This window comes from Taudactylus pleione, unplaced genomic scaffold (genome assembly GCF_031769625.1).
Source record: "Taudactylus pleione unplaced genomic scaffold, aTauple2 ptg000539l, whole genome shotgun sequence".
Lineage (NCBI taxonomy): Eukaryota > Metazoa > Chordata > Amphibia > Anura > Myobatrachidae > Taudactylus > Taudactylus pleione.
In genome coordinates, this window is record NW_028284941.1 from 3,396,713 (window position 1) to 3,421,415 (window position 24,703).

General features: G+C 44.3%; 1 protein-coding gene across 1 annotated transcript in view; it reads right to left on the reverse strand.

Moving 5' to 3' along the window:
• Window positions 1-358: 358 nt before the first annotated feature.
• TMEM35B (transmembrane protein 35B) overlaps window positions 359-24,703 on the reverse strand; it is a 33,757-nt gene continuing 9,412 nt past the window's right edge. Inside the window, exons 2-3 of the mRNA XM_088451166.1 lie at window positions 2,548-2,728; window positions 359-767 (exon numbers count right to left, since the gene is read on the reverse strand). Of these exons, the coding sequence (XP_088307292.1) occupies window positions 637-767; window positions 2,548-2,728 (312 nt within the window). The 3' untranslated portion in view covers window positions 359-636. The remainder of the gene's footprint in view (window positions 768-2,547; window positions 2,729-24,703) is intronic.

Genomic DNA, 24,703 nt, shown 5'->3' on the forward strand with positions numbered 1-24,703 from the left:
CTGTGTGCAAGTGTGTGTCAGTAACCCAGGGGGGAGTCTTTAAAAAATGTGAAAGCCTCCTCCAATATGCCTGGGATGTAAATTGCAGGTGCGGCACTGTCCCTGCAAGTTACATTTAGTACACAGTGAGGATAATCATGAAAAAAACTATTATCCCTGCTGCGATGTACATTATTCTTGGGCATGACTGTCAATTTAATACCAGAGTATTGCAGTGCTTGACAATGTCTTAATATTTTATGTAGGTCTTTACTGAACATTATATTAATTTTGACCCTGAACTGCTTGTAACGAATAGCACAAATATATCCCAAGAAAATGTTGAAAGTAAATAAAAGTAAGCAGAAGACACAGTACGTGAGTCTTTGTGGAAAAAAAAAAAATGGCTTTATTACTGGAAAATATGATAATCTGTACTCAAAATATTAACACTCGTCCCCGAGTTTTAATGGCATGACAGATATTTTTTTAATCTCACTGTAAAAACCTGAGTAATATTTGACTTGCTAAATAGCAAGATGGTTAAACAAAGACAGATAGCAGGATCACAATACTTCTTAAAAGTCCCCACGGTGTAACAGTGGTTTACACTATGAAAGTGATTGGTCCGGTGCCAGTCCATAAGACATCCAGTTCTCACTCTGGCTTCGATTTGGATCTTTTGCCTCGCCCACGGATGTTGAGCAACAAGAGAAGTCCCAGACAGATAGTAGCTGGAGCACACATGGCGATTGGTTCATTAAGTACTATAAGAGTGTAGATTGCACCTGAAGGGAATAAACAATAGGGAGAAATATCAGACTACGGCAGAGAAAAATGATTTCAGAATTAAAGGCAGAACAGAAGGGAGGATTAGCAGTTAGTATAGCAGTGTTCCAAAGAACAAGGGTGTCACACACAATAAATTCCACAGGAACGTACAGGACATCTCACTAAAATCTGGCATCTCAAAAGCTTTTGAGGACTAAGGGTTACATTTACTAAAGTGCAGGTTTTTAGAAGTGGAGATGTTGCCCATAGAAACCAATCAGATTCTAGATCTCTTCTAGAAGGTACTTAATGCATAAGCAGAATCTGATTGGTTGTTATGGGCAATATCTTCACTTCTAAAAACCTGCACTTTAGTAAATATACCCCTAAAAGTGTAATATGTATTAGACACGTGTAATAGACCATAGGGTAAATTTACTAAGCTGCAACTTGTGCATGCCACCACTTCTAGGTGTGTTTAAGTGAGAAAATTATAGCGACAATGATATTAAAAGTAAAAATATTGCTCTATAAAACATTCCAAAATGTGGCGGATATTAGTATTTTTACTTCCTTTCTTTACAAATACCCCTGAAACTATGTATATTCATATCTAGGCGCCACAATGTGTCTGTAAATGATTAATGACAAGTTAAGTTTTGATAATGCCCTTTAAAAAATAAATTCCTCACACCCTTAACTAGCCAAGGATGAACCAGTAATGGACTGTTCCGTTTCTCAAAATGAGAAGGGAGCATCCCAGGATGCTAAATATTTGTGCTGGAGCTTTCAAATATCATTATGTTTTTTAAAGGAAGCAGCAATAGGACACTGGCACAATACTGCAGCCAGGAGCAGCCAGTGGGGCACATCTCATGTTTGCTTAGTAGCAGCCTGTTTCTTTATAAATCCTTCTCAACACAAAGGAATACAGTTTCTAAAAATGTAAAATGTCCTTTAAGTAACACATTCTTTTGTACATGTTTTGTTAACCAAGCTCTTGGGTCGTTGTCATGTGCACGGGAAGGCCATGGCAAATGGGCACTAACATGCTACATGCTTGAGGAACAGCCACATAGGGTAAGAAGTACATTGTTGGACCCTAACATTACCGGGAGAAAGATGGACTACAGCTAAGCAATATTTTGTTGTTCATCTTTGGAAGTCACCCACAGGTGGATTTTCTTTTTGATATAGAAAATGTATTGCACAATATGCAATATTATTCAAGTAGGAGCTCACACAGAGTGCTCCAGGCACACTGCTTTATTTACCCAGAGACTGTCCCATCATACAGCCTTTACTGATGGAAGGCTAGGGGGCAGATTCAATTAGACGCGAGCTGTCATCATCAACTCGTGTTATACCTTTATCGGAGTTACACATTTATCTAGTTACAGGAGGCAGATTCTGTTTGCAGCTTCATGGACTGCAAGCAGAATCTGTCTCCTGCACTTAACATGCGCCCTTCTGTGCCTAATTCATACTACCCCTATGAGTATGCTTTGTAACTCCATCTAGTGACAAGTTAGCAAATGGACTGAATAGAGGTTCAAGCAATATTAATTCCTGTTTCAGGAGCTTGTGTTGGTGTCCTCTTAGTAACACCCCCATTCAAATAATATTTTGTGATCCATTAATCTTCACAAGCTTTTAAATTGATTGTAAACTTCCAAGGGAGCGGTTGGTGGAGAATAGAGAAATGCTAATTGCCAGAAAATCATTACATACAATAGCATTAGAACTTCATTTAAAAGAACGCCCAACAGAAGGAAACATGAACTAGACCATTCATACCGATCATGATTATACTCAGCACGAAGTTACTAATCTCTTGCAGAATCTGAGGACCAACAGCCAGCAGTATTCCAGCCACTAACTCCACCCATCCTACTGCCAGCATGTACTGGTCAGGATCAGGCTTGAAACCAAAATCCTTAAGAGGGAAGACATCAGCAAACTGCACAAACTGGGACTTCTGCATTTAAAAAAAAAAAGAGAGAGAAGCGGGATTAATATCAATAAAATTTTACATTGAGTACTGTAAAGAATACATACACTTTGCATTTTAAAAAATGTACCTGTAAACAAACCTAAGGATTGCATGCTGACAAAAAAATATATTTGTGTGGTTGTCTGTATTTTAGGGAATTTAGACTGTAAGCTCCAATAGGGCAGGGGCCGGGTGACTCAATATTCTCTATACAGCAGTATAATATGGTATCGCTATAAACAATAATACCTAGTATACAAATACCCTTAACACTATTTCTTCACAAACTATGATCATTCATTTTGTAGCTAAAACCAGGTACACATTAGACGATGCGTACCCAGCAAGACAGACTTGCTGATGCTGGTCCGACAGGTGGAAGACACGTAGGGCTGACAGTGGCGATGTCACTTGCTCCCCGCGGGAGCACGCATATCAGGGGTACACACTGGAAGATGTACCTGAAATGTCGCTCCGATCCGCGGAATCGGACAACATATCGTCTACTGTGTACCCAGCTTTAGCCTGGAGATGATTAGTGATTGGGCTGCTTTCCTCCGAATAACATATAATGACATCAGGAGGTAAAGATGACCCTGCCCAAATAAGCTTACGATCTAGTAGATGTGGTGAACAAATAAAACGGCATGATAGAATACTGATATAGCTAAATATGTAGATCAGGTGCGCAAAAAAATAAATAAAATTATATATATATATACATACACACATATATATACACATACATAATGATAATCATTTGTTACCCGTATTGCAGCTCCCAAAAAGGTTGTGGAAACACTAAAAACAACAGAAAAAATACACGCAAGGGAACGCTATAATAAAAAGTTACAGATTCATTTAATATAGCATGATTGCTAGAATATATTATACACCTTATATATAATAATAAATAACCACCGCTGCTACTCCGGGACGGAGTACTGGGGATTGAGATCTGCAAGGTGGTGAGGTTGATTTACGATGAGTTTGAGCTTGAAAAGCCAGCATTTGGGCTTATTGATCCTTATATTGTATACCTGGATAAATGTACATGTTAATTCACAAAGTGGATCCCTGCATTCTAAATGGATTTCTAAAGGCATAGTGGGCTTTATATTTCTTCTTCTTGAGGTTGTTTTGCCCTATTTTATACCAAGTTTTTATTTATTTAAATTATCTTTGGCTATATTAAGTGCTTTTATTATATGTAAGGTGTATAATATAGTCTAGCAATCATGCTATATTAAATGAATCTGTAACTTTTTATTATAGCGTTCCCTTATGTGTATTTTTTCTGGCATGATAGAATACCCTGCGAGATGCAGACATGGGTGCGATTCCAGCAACTTAGGCCATATTTTAAAGAATGAAAAAGCAAAACCAGCCTGTCATTACTCTCCTTTGTATAATGCTCAGAAATGTTTTACCTAAAGATGAGGACATGTTTACATGTTAATCAGATTTACATTCAGTTCACATTGATGAGGCTACTCTACTGTTACATACTTATGTGAAAGGATTATCTGTTTTCTAATAAAGAGTCATTTACGAATCAGAATACAGATATGCATAGCTTTTTTTATTGTGCAATTAACCATAATTTTGCACTTAGCGCATTTATTGGTGCACTAAGGCGAAACAATGTCTTTAGCTGATGTTATTGAAGGTATCAAATGGAATATATGAGCGCACATGGTCCGACAAAGTGCGTACACACTTGCCAATGTGGACAGTATGTCGGCGTGATTCGCCGGATTGGGCGACATATTGTCGAATGTGTACCCACCATAACTGTCACTTCAGATTTCAATCTGCTAAGACTTTATGACCACAGCCTTCATTATTTTCTTGAATACTACTAATACCACGGGCTGGGCCACCTTCTCTCCTGAACGAATTCCCTGGTGTGATACATATAACTGGAGGTACTTGGGAGGGCAGCGGCTAGCCGTTACTGAGGTAGTACTGATAGCATTCACAGCTTAATGCAGCAGATACAGAAAAAGGGAGATTTACTCTGGTCACTAGGGCCCATTTTATTTAAACAATTGGGATCTATCCAGCTCTCGTACATGCAATATCACAAATAATGTCCCTATTAAATTGGGTGGATCACTATACATACATGGTATCGATGATGATGATGTGTATGTTGTTAAATGCTTTCCATCAGTCTGCATCCATAGTCATCATCAGACCGCACTAATGTACTCTACCACATGGGTGGGCAACCTGTTACTCCAGCTGCTGTGGTTACCATTCCCTAACAACAAAACTGTGGCAGATCATGCTGGGAGGTTTAGTTCCACAGCAGCTGGCATGCCTCAGGTTGTATCCTCTGCTCTACCACTTTGTCACCCAGATATTTTGTAAATTATTAAGCACAAGAACAACATTTTATTTCCTTTTATTTTATTAATAAACTGGTAAATGAGGGTTTTGGAGTTGGAAACACTGTTAAAATAAATGTGTTCTGGATGAATTTGCAAATGCATTGAACCATATCCCGCACATGACAACTAAATACATCCCACATGTGAACCACATATTAAACGCATGCACAAACACATAAGGACTTGATTCGGATTAGCACAACTGAGGCCTCTTTCTGTGCTCAGACGTAAAAGCAGATCTCTACCTGTCGTCCGAGTCGGCCACATCTATTAGACAGTACCATCACCATCCATCCACTTATGAAAGTGACCATCACTATTATCAGCACACTTTAGCACCAGCCCTATTCTTCATATATGGTCACCTCTGAACAGGCCGCAATTCTGTCTCCACACTGACACAATCCTATGTACGAACGCCAGCTGCCACCCAGTTACACCCGCTTGCAAGGGAAGATGCAATGAAGATCCAGCCACAGGCTCATAGTGTTTTTGTGTGTTTTGCCATTCGTTTTGCAGGTGCATTTTTCCAATGCAAAAGTAACGTCAGTGGGTAACTGGCCTTAGAGACTTACGAGGTATGTCTATTAAATAACGAGACTGATTAAATAACTCATCTTTATTTATTGGTATTACAAATTTAATGTTTGTCCCATTCTATATACTCCCCATTTGCACGAATACACTGTGGTCTTGTTTTCCACTGGTCAAAGACATGGATCAAATCAATTTCTGTTAGTTGTTTCAACATATCTGCCGTTTTCTTCTTTGCAGCATCAACGGATTCAAAATGTGTCCCTTTAAGCACTGCTTTAACTTTTGGGAAAAGATAAAAGTCGCAAGGAGCTAAATCGGACGAATATGGAGGATGTTCAAGTGTAGTAATGCGATTGTCGGTCAAAAAGCTGCTTCACTGCAGAATGTCAACACAACATTCCTTGCAACGTTCTTTTTGCTCCGGTGTGAGAACCCTTGGCACAATCTTTGCACAAACTTTCGTCATGTTAAGATCCTCAAGCCAAATTTTCCATGCGGTGTCTTTGTCAATGTTCACAGATTCAGCTATCTTTCAAACACTGAGTCAGCAGTCTTTTCGAACAATCTGACTGATTTTTTTTCTACATTTTCTTTGGTTCTTGAAGTGCAAGGTCGTCCATCATCTTCGACATTCGCACGTCCCTCGCTGAATCTTTTGTGCCACTCAAACACACACGCACGAGACAGGCAGTCATTCCCATAGGCCGTAGTAAGCATTTGAAAACATTCGGTTGGTGTTTTGTGCAAATTTACAAAAAATTTCAAATTGTTCAACATTTAAACTTGCCATTTTTACGGCACTCTACAGAAAACACAACCAAATTAAATGGCGACTCATAATCAACTGAACATCATAGAGTGTTGCTGCTTGTCATGCAGGTTCAGACAAGTTCAAGGTTACTACGTATGCAGTTAGAACCGGTTCTGATTGCTTTGTTTACTAGGTGGAATCACAGTCTCGTTATTTTATAGACATACCTCGTACATATAAGCTGTCAGCCACTGTCATTTTTGCTGTTATTCTATACTGAAAGACATAATTTAAACTTACCATGTTGTCACAGCATTAAAGATAAACGTTTAAAATGTTTCCAATTTTCATGTAGTAGCATCTCTCTGCTGGCTCCCTGCCAAAGGTCTGTTGTTGTGAATTGAGGGGCCCATACATCTGCGACCGATTGCCGCAATTTCCCATTCTAGCGATGCCTGGTTCAGTGTGTCTGGGATGTTCAACGTGTTTGACAATCTCGATTCCCCAAACCAGACCTGAAAATGGCCGGAATCAGTGAGTCAGGGACATTTTACATTTGGAATTTCCCCAATACGCCGACAGATTGATGATCATCGATGACAGAACAGGAAATCGGGGTCGCAGATATATGGCCCCCATAAGTCAATAGAGGGAAATATGAAAGCACAGACCACATTATATTTTTAAACTCACTTGATACGAGTTGGTTACATTCTCCAGCTGACCAGTAGATGAGTCACAGCAGAAGTATTTCCCAACTCTAGTCCTTAGGGACCACTAACAGTGCATGTTTTCCATATCTCCTAGCTGTTGCATGGGTATATCCAATACTGGCTGATACATTTTAAAATATTCGCAGGTGGTGTTAATTTTTTCACTTGTGATACTGAGTTGCCCTGTAAGTCATGCACTGTTATAGACCCCGGAGGCCTGGAGTTGGGAAACACTGTGTTAGAGAAAAGAGATCGACGAGCCTGCGCCAAAGAGATGATGTGGGAAGGATGTTTTAATCTGGCGCTATTCTGGGCACTCAAACTAATATTCTTTGGTAGTCATCTTTCTGTTTGAAGGCTCATCCGGGTGAGAACCGAAAATTAAAGGAGGGGTTTCATAGTGTATATCAGATTACAATTGTTGAATTACAGTAGACTCATTGGATTCACAATCAAGTAGTCAGTAAACATTGGACAATCTTACAACATTGCTCACTGGCAGTTGTGGGATACAATGTGGGGTGCAGTCTTTTGTCCTCTTTTATACTTTTCCACACTCCAAGTTTACAAAAATGTGAATCTGACAAATATTGTCATTCTGTTTTTTTCCCAGGTTGGTTCACAAAGAGAAGCTGATACTACACTCCCCTTTTCCAAGAATCAATAACACTTTGGAAATTAATTTGTATCCCTGATGTCCGTTGGTGATGAAGAGGTGTCTGTTAGCATCACGCTCAGAATAATGACAGATCAATACATCCTTCCCACACATCAGTAGATAGGTTAGACCACTCTACTAGCATATGCTATGTTTACACAATCTGAACATATCACATACATTTAGGATAATTTTATGATTGAGAGGTCGGATAAAAAAGACCACAGGGTACATGGAAATGCTTCTTGGTTGTGGGTCAGATATAACAAATCTATATTATCAGATGCTAGTGAAAGCTACACTACCGATAAACATTTTAGGAGCTTAATGAGCAGAGAGCACTTATGGTCTATTTAGAAAGACTAGTAAGAATTTCAGGGTTATTATGTCAACATAGTTTATTTCTTCTACTGAAGAATTGCCACCTAGCAACAGGGAATGGGAAATGGTAGGAAGCCTGCCGAATCTCCGCTGAAAGACAGGGCAGTGAAAATTTTTACTTCACTGAAATGCAGACAGTATAAGTGAAGAGCACATGCCCAGCAAGGTAAGTCATGTACAGGTCACATGTACACGAGCAGCTGGGAAGGGCTAATGCTGGGCATTCACTACACAATTATCGGGGCGATCCGCCGATGACCGCACTGTGTATGCATGCTACCGATCCAAAAATATCAAATCGGTCAGTCATGCTGGATTGTCCAGCATGTTGTCTGATGCAATATTTTGTAAGTTGCAAGTCGGCCGTGGCGCCGCATATGCTGCCCGATGCTGCCGACTTTTAACTTACAAAAGTAGAAATGTCTCCTCTCCAGGGGAGTAAACTAGTTAATGTGGCCAATACACTGTGGAGAATCTGAGTATATGACTTTGATATTTGCTGGGTGTCAGGCTGCCAGACATTTTATCTGCCAGTGTATGCCCAGCATAAAGCAGAATTTGTCTCAGCATTCTATAGGTCTGATACAGATGTGGACACAATGCCGATATTTACACAGATTGAGCAATTGTTAGCCATTGCACATGCCTATAAGCCACACTGTGCACGCACAGTGACTGTATTAGGATTACATTCACACAGAGGAATCATTTGCAGAGTGACAGGTAGTCAGCGTTTGGGGGAGGTAACAGGGAGTGGTTAGAAAAACACAGGCGTATTGGACCATTTAAACATTTTCTGGGAGTACATAATTTAGCCACTACTTCATGCTCGCAGCAGGAGAGCCCTCTGCATGAGTGGAGACCCGCTATGTCTGTGACAGTTTAGACTTACTCAGAAGGCTGATGGCCATCTGATCTGCGTTCGATCTTTCCAGTTGTCTGTGTGAGCGGCATATATTCGATCAGGGCTCGACAAATTTTTGTAAAATCTAGGAGCCATCTTAAAAGTTTAGGAGCCAGACCATCGTCCATTACCAAAATGTATGAAAGTTTGTATAGACCACCACACATGCCCTTTCAGTGCCCCTCAAGCTAGTAGTAAGCCCCTTGTAATAGTGCCCCCAGTAGTAAGCCCACTGTAATAGTGCCCCCCAGTAGTAAGCCCCCTGTAATAGTGCCCCCAGTAGTAAGCCCCTTGTAAAAATGCCCCCAGTAGTAAGCCCCTTGTAAAAGTGCCCCTAGTAGTAGGCCCCTTGTAAAAGTGCCCCTAGTAGTAGGCCCCTTGTAATAGTGCCCCCAGTAGTAAGCCCCCTGTATTAGTGCCCCCAGTTGTAAGCCCCCTGGTAATAGTGCCCCCAGTTGTAAGCCCCCTGGTAATAGTGCCCCCAGTTGTAAGCCCCCTGGTAATAGTGCCCCCAGTAGTAAGCCCCCTGGTAATAGTGCCCCCAGTAGTAAGCCCCCTGGTAATAGTGCCCCCAGTAGTAAGCCCCCTGGTAATAGTGCCCCCAGTAGTAAGCCCCCTGGTAATAGTGCCCCCAGTTGTAAGCCCCCTGGTAATAGTGCCCCCAGTTGTAAGCCCCCTGGTAATAGTGCCCCCAGTTGTAAGCCCCCTGGTAATAGTGCCCCCAGTTGTAAGCCCCCTGGTAATAGTGCCCCCAGTTGTAAGCCCCCTGGTAATAGTGCCACAGTTGTAAGCCCCCTGGTAATAGTGCCCCTAGTTGTAAGCCCCCTGGTAATAGTGCCCCCAGTTGTAAGCCCCCTGGTAATAGTGCCCCCAGTAGTAAGCCCCCTGGTAATAGTGCCCCCAGTAGTAAGCCCCCTGTATTAGTGCCCCCAGTAGTAAGCCCCCTGGTAATAGTGCCCCCAGTTGTAAGCCCCCTGGTAATAGTGCCCCCAGTTGTAAGCCCCCTGGTAATAGTGCCCCCAGTTGTAAGCCCCCTGGTAATAGTGCCCCCAGTTGTAAGCCCCCTGGTAATAGTGCCCCCAGTCGTAAGCCCCCTGGTAATAGTGCCCCCAGTAGTCAACCCCCTGTATTAGTGCCCCCAGTAGTAAGCTCCCTGTAATAGTGCCCCTCAGTAGTAAACCCCCTGTAATAGTGCCCCCAGTAGTAAGCCCCTCAGTAGTAAACCCCCTGTAATAGTGCCCCCAGTAGTAAGCCCCTTGTAATAGTGCCCCCAGTAGTAAGCCCCTTGTAATAGTGCCCCCAGTAGTAAGCCCCTTGTAATAGTGCCCCCAGTAGTAAGCCCCTTGTAATAGTGCCCCCAGTAGTAAGCCCCTTGTAATAGTGCCCCCAGTAGTAAGCCCCTTGTAATAGTGCCCCCAGTAGTAAGCCCCTTGTAATAGTGCCCCCAGTACTAAGCCCCCTCTAATAGTGCCCCCAGTACTAAGCCCCTTGAAATAGTGCCCCCCAGTAGTAAGCCGCTTGAAATAGTGCCCCCCAGTAGTAAGCCGCTTGAAATAGTGCCCCCAGTACTAAGCCCCCTCTAATATTGTGCCCAGTACTAAGCCCCCTCTAAGTGTGCCGTGCGCACACACAAAAAAACCTCAGAATACTTATCTTAGGCCACGATCCTGCGTCCGCTGCCGTCTGCCGCTCTTCGGAACCATGGGAGAGACGGCATGACGTCTCTCCCATAGTGCCTGTGTGGGGAGCCGGACGCTGAAGCTCAGGAGTGAGTTCCAGCTGCCGCCGCTCCTAGTTACTATGGGAGAGACGGCATGATGGCTCTCCCATAGTGCACGTGGGGGGAGCCGGACGCCGGAGCTCAGGAGTGAGCTCTGGCTGCCGCTGTGGGGAGTCGGGCGCCCGCTGGTAATATTTCAGCGGGCGCCCGGCAAATGGAGCTTCCCTGCAGCGGCGGTGGGGAGGGGGCTTGGTAATCTTAGTCGCCATGGCGACCTGGCACTCGGGATTTGTCGAGCCCTGTATTAGATGCTGTCAGTGGGCGTCTCTAAGCACTGGACAGTGAGTGGCTCATTAGTATATTTTAGCAATTGTGATCCGCGAGAAATCACAGCTGCAATGGCATTTGCGTCCACATCTAAAATCAGGTCCTGTGATGGAGGAAGCAATGTCTTTGGCTGTGACAGACAATGCATTTAATTCCATTTATAGTTTTGAAAGGACTACACTGAGGTGTCAAAAGTCATGGGATAAGAGTATGTAAAGGTAATGATAGGTGGCGTCACCGTACTGAGAGAGCTTGGAAATGCCCAGACATTCATCAGTTGTAATCTGACATTTTGCAAGTCAGTTTGAACACTGGCTAGGCTGCTCAAGGCAAGGTGACGGAAATTATTGGAATTCAAATGGGGCATGATAGTTGGTGCATTCCATTTCCGAATTTTTGCATACATTCAACATTCCTCGATATACGGTGTCACGTGTGTACTGGGAATACCTCATGGAAGGCATTACCACTCCTAGTTATTGGGATTGCTACCAGTAAACATCCGAAAATCTGCTCAGTGAACCAGTAGCCCCGCCCAGCTTGTTGTGTGCATATGACCTGTGCAAGACCTAACCTGCTGGGCTTCACTATTAGTGTTGTCAGGTTAATGAAGAAAACATTTTCACCCCCTGCCTTTCAGCGTAGATTTGGTACTTGCTCCCGATATCTACCTACTGTTGCTAGGTAGCAATTCTATTCCCTAGGACAAAAAGTTGCAGGTCATACATTTCTTCAAATTACACTGTTTGGCAGAAAAGACCCAAAAGTAGAACAAAAAGCTGATAAAGAATTTCAGATTGTGGCTATGCTGTTATTGTTCCTTGACTCTACAAAGTTAGGTCAGGCAACAGTTGTAGTATACTTCCTAGCTTACCATCACCAATAAATGCTCGAAGTTATAGACACAGTTACACGCTGCTATATGAAATAAGTGGAATTGTACAGGACAGTGTCCTACGGAATTTCCACCTTCAAGCCTATTTAGAAAAGCTTAGGAGAATTTTACTAACTACCTTATTAACCTAAGTCTTTCTACCAGAGTACCACACTTCTACATATTTTACCTAAAACATACTTTACTTTTCTTGTTATACACAAACATCCATCCAAACATGAGCGATTGTACATACAGCCCCACTTTGTACTTTCTTACTGCAATAATGCTGGACCAATATGCTATATATAGCACTAAGCTTCTTCTTTCAAACTCGTTCAAGATATTTTTATGATTGACCTGCTTATGTGTCATAATCAGTGTTTTTATAAATTAGTTTATTGGTACCCAATTGCAATAATATATTGGTGTTCTACAAATAAATATTAATCAATAATTTGCAGCATTATATGGGCATTAATTCACTCAAGAAGAACAAATTCAACTATTTAAAAGTAGTTGTAAATTAACTGTGGCAGTGTGTTTTCCGGTTTTCAGAACATGTGCAAATGTATGCTACATATTTTTGTAAGAGGGTTATAATGATCACCCAAGGGAACTTCCATTAACAGAAAAGCAAAAACTTTTTACTTCACATTTTGCATTCCTTCGATTTTGGTTGTTCTGCAATTTCTTTCTGCGCAGTTATTATTCAAGGCATAATTGTTGAAACAGGTCTTAGAAAACATGTACAGCTGTAAAGGCCCCCAAACATCAGCGACTGATTGTCGCGATGTAGCGATCCTGCAACCCGACATCGCAGGGTCGGTGAAATCCAACATGTCGGATTTCACAGATATGCCGATCACGATCAATAAATTATCGTGATTGGCAGATCGGTGAAATTTAACATGTAGAATTTCACCGATTCTGCAACGGATCGCGGAACATCCATGGTCGCCGGTCGGCATTTCCGATTCCATAGCAACATCGTGGCGATCCATCGCAGATGTATGGGGACCTTAAGTCTGTTTAAATGTAATTTGCACAGTAGTGCTTGGATTCTGAGTTACATGCAAAAGCGCATGCAGCAGCGTCTATTGATGGTCTCCCATCTGAGACTCTATGCAATAGGCCTACAAACTCCTTCCCTTGTGTACATTTGTGTGGCCGAATGTGCAAGGCCTGAGATGCCCACTTTTACCGCCTGTGCAAATAATACTGATTGGTGTATCCTTATACACCACCATTAGTCGCACCATCGAATAATTGCATCAGCCTCCTGGCAGGTGCAGTGTCTCCGTCTGACCACGACCTCCTATGTTTGTGTCTGTGCGACTGTGAACGCAGCCGCATGCATTGATGCTCCCATAACATTCCCACTGAACGGCCCATTTATGTGTGCACTACTAGCCACTTCCCAGCAACAGCCACCACTTTTCCACCACCTTTCTGTTACTGTCTGGCCCGATCATAATAGTACATTTGTGCATACACATAGGATATTTCAGAATTTTTAGAGCATGCCCAGCTCCAAATAATCGCTCAACTACGTGAACAAAGTCATTCAGTGCGGCTGTAATTCAGGCCCTAGATCTCAACACCGCCAACGCAGTAGTGACAGCATATGTGTATGCAGAGTGTGGAATAGAATGAAAGTATAAAGCAACAAATAAAACCTTTTACTTAAGACTCCCACTGCTAGAGAGTAAAAATAAAAATATGGCCAGGAGGTATAACGGACAGTATGATACTTTGAGTTTAGTAATACATTAGCCCAAAAGAAAATAAAAATGGCATTTAAACATAAAATATCATGAGAAACAAGGCTGTGCCATTATGTATTTTTTTAAAAAGGACTATATCATGTGTTAGTAAATAAAATGTCAGTTTGATGTTGAAATTATTGTTTATATTACCCAAAAAGGATGGCCAGCATCTTCATTTTGTAACTTTTTAAAAGTACTTGCCCTAATAAGCAATTTAACTATTTAAAACATTTTAATATGCTAAATTCTTTTTCTCCATGTCTCTTGTTCTCTAGGTAACATAATTCTGAGTATATGGTAAACTTCACAACACCAGTTGGTAAATGGCTTCATCTTACCTCTGTACTGAGCATATTAGAAGAGGCACTAATTTCCCCCATTGTCTCTCGCTCTCTCCTGTCTGTCTGTCTGACCAAGCTGTTTCCCTATACAGTGTCTTCTTTACATCTACTCTTGTCTCTGTTGCTACGGCGATCACTATTCATCTTTTGCAGAACCACACCTCAACCTTGGCAACTTACAGTGCTGCTCTTTCCCTCTCTAAACAGTCTTATTCTAAAGGTGCCTACACACTTGGCGACCTGCACACGATCCCACGATGTGTACGATTTCCCTTGAAACTCCTCCCCGGCAGCTCTGCACACGATTTGGTGTTTAAAGTGTCCAATTTACAAACGATCTATCGTGCATCCAGACTTTTTCCAGTGCATTGTGTCCCAGATTGCCAGATCTGCCCTACAGCACGGCAGATCTGAAGATGCGATTTGGGCATATTTTACACAATCTGTCGTTACGATGCGTCGGAATCGGCCAGATCAGGTAAAATATCGCCAAGTGTGTAGGCACCTTGAGACCCTTATCTTCTCCCAGTTCTCCAACCTCCGTCATCTCTTTGACACTTTCAACTACCTCCCTCAATCTTGTCACTATCTAATTACCACCCATCTCTCTCCTCCCCTTTGCCTCCAAACTCCTTGAGCAGATTAAAAATATGGGTATATGAGCGCTGGTATGACAAAGGACCCGTGGAAGGTCCGAAACGCGTTGGAGATTGGAAGGAGTGCCCAGGAAAAGAACAACTGCCGCTACAAGCCCACTGACCATCCCCCGACGCCCTCTGTCATCAAGCGGCGCCAGCCCGGCGGGACATGTGATCGCGGCTCAGATGGGAATCTGCAGCTGAAGTCAGCAGTCAACGCCGAGCTAGTTAGGGTGAGTTAGGTGGCAACAGCACAGCAGACCCCTCGTGGGGTACATGCAGAACTGGCACACCCCCAAATAGTCTATAAAGACTATAAACATTAATTCCATAATACTGTTTATGCCTTTTCTCTCCTTTGCTGTTTTTTCTTTCTATTTTCATCTTTGTTTTTTTATTAATTATTTTTTATTTATTTTTTTAAAAAAAAATATTTTTCTTATTTTGTTTGGTTTGTTTTATTATTGATTACTGATTATTCATATATTTTTATTTGTGCGGTCCACCAATTCTAATCCATACCAGCACTCATATACCCATATTTTTAATCTGACCACTATTTATTGAGCTGCGGAAATACAAGCGCAACACACCATTTTTATTTTTTTTCCTTGAGCAGATTGTCTACAACCGCGCCTCATCATTTTTTTTCCTGCGACTCCCTGCTTGACCCATTTCAGTCTGGCTTTCGTCCTCCCCACTCCACAGAAACTGCCCTCATTAAAGACAGCAATAACCTTCTTGATGCCGAATTCAATGGCCACTACTCTTAACTCATTCTCCTAGATCTCTCTGCGGCTTTTAACACTGTGAACCAGCCTCTCCTCCTGCAAATTCTTTTCTCCCTCAGTCTGCGTGATACTGCCCTCTATTGGCTGTCCTCCTACCTATATGACTGTTCTTTCTTTGTCTCCTCCCATGACTCCCCTTCTCCTCCCACTAACTCTACCAGTAGGTGTCCCCCAAGGTTCTGTTCTTGTACTTTTAAGTTTTTTTCCTCTTATACATCCTCTTTAGGTGAGGTCATCAGCTCTTTTGGCCTCTAAAATCATCTATCTACCTCTCCTCCACTGACCTTTCCTCCTCACTTGTATCTCCAAATGTCTATCTGCCATTTCCTCCTAGATGTCCCAGCACTTCCTTAAACCAATTTGTCTAAAACGGAGCTCCTAATCTTCCCACCCTCCCAATTTTCTTTATCTATTGACAGCATCCTTTATCTATTGACAGCACCACTATCTCCTCTAGCCCGCAAGTGCGATGTCTTTGAGTTATTCTTGACCCCCTTATGCTCCTTCAAATCACACATTAAGTACCTTTTGCAGTCTTGCCATTCCATCTCAAAAATATCTCCAGGAACAGACCCTCTCTCACCCTGGAGGCAACTCAAGGCTCCCATACATCAGCAATTGATTGCAGCAATCGTGCAATTCTGCAATCGATTGAAAAAGGGAAAGATTTGTATACACAATCGATTGCAGATTGCTGCAATCAATTGCTGATGTACGGGGGCCTTTAAATACTCATCCACTCACTGGTCATCTCCAGACTGGACACCTGTAACCTCCCTCTTATCTGCCCTCCCTGTCTCCCACCTCTCTCCACTCCTATGTCCTCACAGCTGCTGCACGGCTCATCTTCCTCTCCAAACATACTAAATATGCCTCCCTCTTCTACAAGCCCTACACTGGCCCCTCTTCTACACGCCCTTCACTTCACTCCAAAAATGAATGCCACTTCTCCTTCCAACTGATAACTTTCTCCCATTCCTTCCTCCAGGATTTTGCCTGTGCTGCTCCTCACCTCTGGAATACTCTAACTCGCTCTACAAAAGTCTGAATGTGCTCTCAAGACCCACTTATTTATCAATCATTCCAGCTCTCATACTAACCCACTGCTCCATGATCCTTGCTCACTGTCTCTTCCCTCTGTGTCACCCCATCTGACTCTTCCCTTTAAACAGTAAGCTTTCAATAGCAGGGCCCTCTTCCCTCATGTGCTTTTCCCACCCTCACTTATACCAACATCTCCTCCCCATTTCTTACTATGGCATCTATCCATTGGGTTCTGCAGCCCTGCTGTTCATTTGGGCATTAGGGCTGCTGGTGCAACAATGTTTATAAAACTTGTCCATGTCCTATAATGTTCTGCACTGTTAGTCACTTTTTTCTTGTTTTGTGGCTCCATATAAATAAAGGATGATTATAAATGTTATTTGTCAATGTAAGCTCCAACATGCTAGATTTCTATCTGAAGCAATATTTCAAACTTAGAAAATAGAAACTCTTTGTAAAATCACAGTTGCCTAACCAGTTAGTCCATCAGCTTCAAGAATTTAAGGTATGTATAATCTAGTCAAAACCAGTTGGACATTTTTACTGTTTTGCACAATAAAGTTCAGTTTTTAACAAATTTCCTGGTAATGTACCACAAGTTAGGACTGCTGGAAGATTCCCTCTCTCCTCTCTGAATAAAAAAAACACTTATGTAGAAATATATATTTATATTAGTAGTGAATACCCAGTACGAATAAGACTAGTCTGCAATATAGAGAGAAATGGCACAAATTAAAAAAAAAAAAAAATTTGAGATTATTGCGTAGCTACCAACACAGACTAATTGCAGCAAACTTTGGAGTTGTACAGCGTTCATGTTGGAAACAGTAATACAGCCTGTGCCGATACCAAAAAAAGGAATATAGGGCCTGATTCAGACCCACTCGCGAGCGGCTGTCCGCTCGCAAGTGGGTCGATGTTCTGGACTGAGCATGCGCACGACGGAGGGAGCTCCGTCGTGCGCATGCGCCAGACGCGACGAGCGAAGGAAAGTCCTTCGCTCGTTGTCTGATCAAAGGGGGCGTGCTGTCGATGTTGATTGACAGCACGCCCCCTTTGGTAGGCGTGCCTCCCTGACGGGGGCGTTCCCACGGGAACGCCTCCCGTCAGAAGCCGGCCCACTGACATCACTAGTGATGTCAGTGGGAGTGATTTTGGCTCTGATAGAGCCAAAATCACTCCGGAGCTTGCGGTTGAAAACCTCAACCGCAGGCTCCGGCTCGCAGTTTCGATGGTCGCGATGGTCGTGACCATCGCGGCCATCAAAATGCACGCTCGTATAGCCTGTGGGTGGTGACCCACAGCTATACGAGCGTCCAGGAGGACGCTCCATTTTCATGAAGGCCGGCCCTCATTCAGAGCGTGCGCTCTGCTCAGAGCGTACGGCTCTGAATGAGGGCCATAGTGCAGTTGGCTTGCAGCTACCTCCCTGCTCAGGATTATCATCTACAAACAGGTTCAATACATAGTGGCCCAAAACTTACTGAAATATTAGTTCCCTTCCCCTAGACTGAAATGCACTTTGCATAATAACCGGACATATATTTTTTATGCATCTTTTTAGTAATTTACACAGCGGGAAATTATTTATTATCCTTTATTTATATGGCGCCACAAGGGTTCCGCAGCGCCTCACAAAGTACATTAACAAATGAGCAAACTCGTAAAACAACGACTTACAGTACAAGACAAAACAGAACATGGTTTAAAAACATTGTTGCAGCGATCATAACACTCAAAAAAGCAGTAGGGCGTCAGCTACCAAGTGTTAAGTGCCCTTGTGGAGAGTATTGAGTAGATGATCGTATGAGTGAGGGAAGGACAAGCACATAAGGGAAGAGGGCCCTGCTCTTGACAGCTTACATTTTATAGGTGGGGGAGAGAGAGACAAGGGTGACACAGATAGGGTAGACAGTCGGGAAGAAGCATGTGAGCAGCAGGTTAGGATGAGAGCTGGAAGGCTTTGAAGTAGTGAGTCTTGAGAGCCCGTTTGGAGGTTTGTAGAGAGGTGGAGAATCGGAGAGGGAGAGAGTACCAGAGGTAGGGAGCAGCACGAGCGAGAATTTGGAGGCAGGAGTGGAAGTAAGTGATCAATAGGCAAGAAAGGTGGGATGCATTTGTAGGAAAGGGAGGGAGATTAGTGTGATGTAGATGAAGGTGTGGTAAAGTGATAGGGAGAGGAGGGTGGGTGCTGAGCTTAGTGGTTGGGTAGTAGGACCATTGTGGGGGAGAAAAGAATGAAAGAGGAGTAATGGGAGAGGAGAAGGAGGGAAGCAGAGGGGAGGCATACAGAAAGAGGAAGAGAGAGAAGGGGAGGAAGAAGTGGAGGAGACTAGGGGGAAGGATAGAGGTGGGAACAGGGGGCAGAATAAAGGATTAGTTAAGGCACTGAGTAAAGTGAGAATTTGAAGAAAACATGGTCAGGGTGTGGATGAGGTAAGAATAGTGTATGTGTGAGAACGAAAATGTTGAAGGTTTTTCAAAAATGCTGGTGAAAGAACACTGTTCATCAAGAATACGCATTCACCAACAAAGTAGATTTTTTTTTATTTATTGAGGGGAATATATGTGATTTAAAGGGTTTTGAAAATGAGTAATAAAAAAGAAGTTCAAAGTTGTGAGGCTAGGCAAAAGCAATGGTAAAGCAGATCGTATATGCGAGGTTTAGAGGTTACTTTGCATTGGTACAAATTTCGTTGTTTTGTGAAAAAAAGAGGAAGCACAAATAGTAGCAAGTGAGATAATGACTTTGCAATGATCAAACAAGGAGTTCAGTGTTGCATGTCCTGGTTATGCAGGCAGCAGGTGTTTATTGTGAAGAGGTAGTGAACTCAAACTTGATGCTCCAAAGGTGTCAATATGCAGTATTGACAGTAGTTTAGTTTTGTTTGATGAAATGTTCTCCTCCTGTTTTCCTTCGGTTTAACGCTGGTGTAACGGTGACATTTTCCCTAAAATCTATTTTGCACTTCTGATTCTGGACTTAGGAGTCTGCTAACTCCAGCCAAGGCTAAAACAGCCTAGTGAATGATATTTAAGTAGAGATGTAGCCAAGTGTGCATCCTAATTAATGACAACCTCCCACTGGCCAGCCAATACATACCCAGCAATAAAATGGCTTAAATAAATATGTAGCACATACCAAACATTTAGGACTTAAGTTCAATCATGCCTACATACAATCTAAAGACTGGAGATAGTACTTATGGCAATTTATATACAATAAAATAGTATAAGACTGCAGCAGACTTGTATAAGAGAAACCTGCAGTAGAAAATATGAGAAATGGTAAGAACTTACCCTTGCTATCTCTATTTCTACGAAGTCCATAGGGTTCCACAGGATACCTTGGGGTATAGGCGATGGCGGCAGACATCCAGGCACCACAGAGTTACATTTTCATCCTCCCAGGATGCACTGGGGTCCCTCTCCTATACCCCGCCCCCGATCCTCAGGCCACTCAGTTTCGTAACAAGCCATAGGCCGAAGCAGGAGCAAAAAAGACAGAGAAGACAGTCTGGAACACACAAGAATCACATTCTCACCAAAAGGAGACGGAGAAACCGGTGACCAGATCAAAGTCCATCTGCAGTACAGGTGCGACAGGGCGGGAGTCCTGTGGAACCCTATGGACTTCGTAGAAATAGAGATAACAAGGGTAAGTTCTTACCATATCTCATATTTTCTACTGCAGGGTTGGGATGTCCCAAAGCAGTATCCTTTAAAGGTGGGGACGCTCCTGTGCAGTAAGGAGAATCCGCCGCCCGAAGGAAGCATCCTGAGAGGCGAAGGTATCAAACACATAATACCTTACAAAAATATGTGGGTCGATGTTCTGCACTGAGCATGCGCACGACGGAGGGAGCACCGTCGTGCGCATGCGCCAGACGCGACGAGCGAAGGAAAGTCCTTCGCTCGTTGGGTCTGATCAAAGGGGGCGTGCTGTCGATGTTGATTGACAGCACGCCCCCTTTGGTGGGCGTGCCTCCCTGACGGGGGCGTTCCCACGGGAACGCCTCCCGTCAGAAGCCGGCCCACTGACAGCACTAGTGATGTCAGTGGGAGTGATTTTGGCTCTGATAGAGCCAAAATCACTCCGGAGCTTGCGGTTGAAAACCTCAACCGCAGGCTCCGGCTCGCAGTTTCGATGGTCGCGATGGTCAAGACCATCGCGGCCATCAAACTGCACGCTCGTATAGGCTGTGGGTGGTGACCCACAGCTATACGAGCGTCCAGGAGGACGCTCCATTTTTTAGGAGGGCGGCCCTCATTCAGAGCGTGCACTCTGCTCAGAGCGTACGGCTCTGAATGAGGGACAAAGTTAGCACAGTGGCAGGCCAACCCTTTTTTATGGAAACCAGAAAGGACAAAACCGAGAGTCTGATTTCCTAAACGGACTGGTATGGTCAACTTAAATTCTTGGAGCCCGTACCACATCCAAAGAGGCCTCACCAGCAGAAAGGACTGTGGAAGTAAAGGCAGGTACTATAATTTCCTCATTGATGTGGAAACTAGACACCACCGTAAGTAAAAAACCAGGGCAAGTGCGAAACACTGCCCAGTTCCTAGGAAAGATGAGAAAAAGGGAGGTCTACATGACACAGCCCCCCATTCTGAGATCCTACCGGCCAAATCAATGGCCAGAAGGAATACATTCCTAGCCGTAAGCCATTTGAAATCCACTGAGCCCAGTGGATCAAATGGCGGTCCTCAGAGAGCCCTAAAGACCACAGCCAAATCCCAAGGAGCCACAGGTGGAACAAAGGGATGCTGAATATAATGTACACCCTGCACAAATGTGCGGACATCAGGAAGAGTAGCAATCCTACGATGAAACCAACAGGGCAGAAACCTGCACCTTAAGGTAAGCAAGGTGAAGACCGTTATCTAAGCCCACCTGTAGGAAAGCCAACACTCTGGATATCCGGAATACTCGAGGAGCATAGCCTGTAGGGCGACACAACTGAAAGAAAGTATGCCATACCTGATGGTAAATTCTTGCAGATAAAATCTTCCAAGCTCTTAGCATGGACATAGGCCCTGTTAACTATAGAGCTGGAAAAAACTCCTAGACCTTAAGAGGGCAGTCTCCACCACCACACCGTCAAGGACAGACAACCCAGCTCTGGGTATCAGCCAGGATCCTGAGACAACAGGTCCGGTCATAGAGGTAACAGCTTCAGAGTGTTAATAGACTGAGTAATAGTGCCATCTGGCCCACGCACGAGTTATCAGCAGAAGCGCGCCTCCTTCTTGCTATTACTGGAGGAAGAAGGGATAACGGAGGGACGAGGTACACAACTTGGAAGGTCCACTGGACCAACATACGTCTACCATAAGAGTCTCATCTCTGAAAGGCTCCACTTGTTCACCAGAAGATTGAACACCTCCTGAAGAAGAGGACATTTCCCTGAATGCACGTCCTGACGGCTGGGAAAGCCTGCTTTCCATCTGAGGATTCCTGAATGAACACTGCTGATGACGGCAGGGATATATCCTTCCAGCCAAGCCAGAATTCGGGATACCACTGTTAGTGTCGCCCGACTTCGGGAACCTCCTAGGTGGTTTACATAAGCCATCATGATGGCATTGTCAGACTGTACCTGCACAGTATTTCTGTGGAGGACCTGTCCTGTATGCTGGAGAACCTTGAATACCGCTCACAGTTCTCAGATGTTTATGGGAGGCGCAAAAACTACTGGTGTCCACCTGCCCTGGAACAAGTGTGGACCCGTCACTGCTTCCCAGCCACGGATACTGGCGTCCGTCGTCAGAAGGACCCTGTCCGCAATCCCAAAGGGGGTGCCCCTTGTTTAGGTGAGCTTTCCGCAGCCACCAGGCCAGAGAGAGACAAACCTCCGGGGAAATCACTATTGACTTTATCCTATGGGGTAACCCATCCCATCCGGAGAGGATCAATTTTTCTAGAGGTTCGGAGTTACACTGGGTACTCTCCACCATGTCGAACAGCGACACCTTGGAACCCAGGAACCACATTGCCGAGTGAATAGACACGCGGCGACTCTGCAGGCAACTGCGTACCTTTGCCTGTAATGCTGAGATCTTTTCCTCAATCACAAAGATCCTCAGATGTTGGGATATGGAGCATCCTCTGTGAAGAATCAGAGAGGACCATTTCCAGTGCATCAGTCAGCCCTAACTTAACAACACAGATATTGTCCGTTGCAGATGGCACTGAAGTATCTCTGGAGACTCTGGTAACACCAGGAGGTCGCCCGGATTGGGTAACAAGCGGACCCCCTGCATCCGCAGGTGGGCTGCCATAACTGCCATGACCCTGGTAAAACTGGAAATGCTTATCGACCACTGCAAACCTGAGGAAAAACACTGGTGTTCTAAGAAAATAGGGACATTCAGGCAGTCACCCTGAATATATCCAACGACACCACAAAATTCCCAGGCTCCATTGAATGATGGAATGCAGGCTCCCCCTCCTGAACCGAGGAACCCTTAAGAATTTGTTGAAGGATTCGAGGTTGAGGATGTCCAGGTAAGACCCATTGGGTTTCTGTACCAGAAAGAGGATGGAGTAATACCTCGTTCCCCTTTGGGGCAACGGAATAGGTACTATAACTCCTGCCTGGAGCATAGAGTGTAACACCCTCAAAAATTACAGGGCCTTGTCTTGAATTGACAGAAGACCTGTAACGAAAAACCGTCTGGGAGGCGTTTACCGGGAGGAGAGGACATACCTTCAAGAAAATACTTCTCTTACCCCAGTGGCCGTGGAGGTCAGACACCAGCACTGGGCGAACTGGAGAAGCCGGCCTCCAACTCTGGGGTCCCCTGAGAGGAGGCCTGTCCCATGAGGCTGAAGGCCTATAGTCCAACTTGGGAGTAGGACGTCTTGTACTCCAAGCCTGTTCTTATGGTTGAGCAGATTTCCAGGCTACTGACTGTCTTGGAAAGCTATATTTTAGACTTACCCTGGCCTCACAGGGCTGAAAAGACGAAGCCCCTGACCCCGATGGGACTGTAGCCGATGGCAGACACGCAGACGTAGCTGCTGCCTGCGGGGCCACAATTGTGTCCAGATGAGGGCGAAACAGGACCTATCCCGTAAAAGGCACAGCATTCCAAATGGAATCTGCGCCCGCTTTCCAAGAGCGCAACCACAGGGAGCGGAGAGCCGCTACTGCTGCCGAGGCGCCACTGCTGCCGAGGAGATTCTGGAAAGGAGTAGGCTATATGTAAGACTGTCTCATTATGAACGTGGCTAAGTCTCTGAGAATTTGCCACTATCCACCTGCTCTGCTGGAGAGTCAGTGTGCAGAGTTCCAGTTACCTACCCAGCGCTCCATGACTCTGGCCCCCCAGCACACGACCATAGCCGACCTGGAAGCCCCTCCAGCAAGGGAATAATTGGATTTTAGATATATTTGCACCTTGCAATGTGTAACCTCCTTCAAGGAGGACCTGGAGGGCATGGGCAACGTAGCACTCCTCACTAGGCGTGTAACATGAGAATCTACCCGCAAAGGTAACTCCCATTCGGAAAAATAATTCTCCGCAAAGGGGTATGCAAAAGGTCAACCGTTTTTGAGGCTGGAAACGCTTACCCGGATTTTCCACGCCTCCTCTAAATGATTCACCTGACCAGATAGAGGAATTACAGTGGCAACACCCTTATCCTTAAAGAAGGCATATTTGGATTTAGCCACGGGGGATATGTAATAACCAAAGCCGCACAGACTGCCCGTATAAGGCCAGGTATATAGACTTTAGACCCAGACTACGCCTCCTTTGCACTAAGGGGCTCGTGTCTGAAAAAGTCAATAATGTCACCGTCATCAGACGTCATGTCCTTACCCGTCTGAGACCCGAAAGGCCGTTTAGAAGGCCGAAATGGTGACTCCCCCTGTAAAACGTCCATCAGGTGCTATACCATTTGGACAATAATTTCACCCACACAGGCTCCAGCGAGACCTGGGGGGGCGAAAAACAGGATACACTGGGGTACCATCAACTGTCCAGGGACCCCTGCATGTGATGAGACCACCACTCGCTGCGATAACCCCTATGGGGAAACGCAGGGGGCGTTGCCCACAAGGGCTGTAAGCAACTTAGCCAGCCGAGGGCGGTCCCCTTTTTGTGC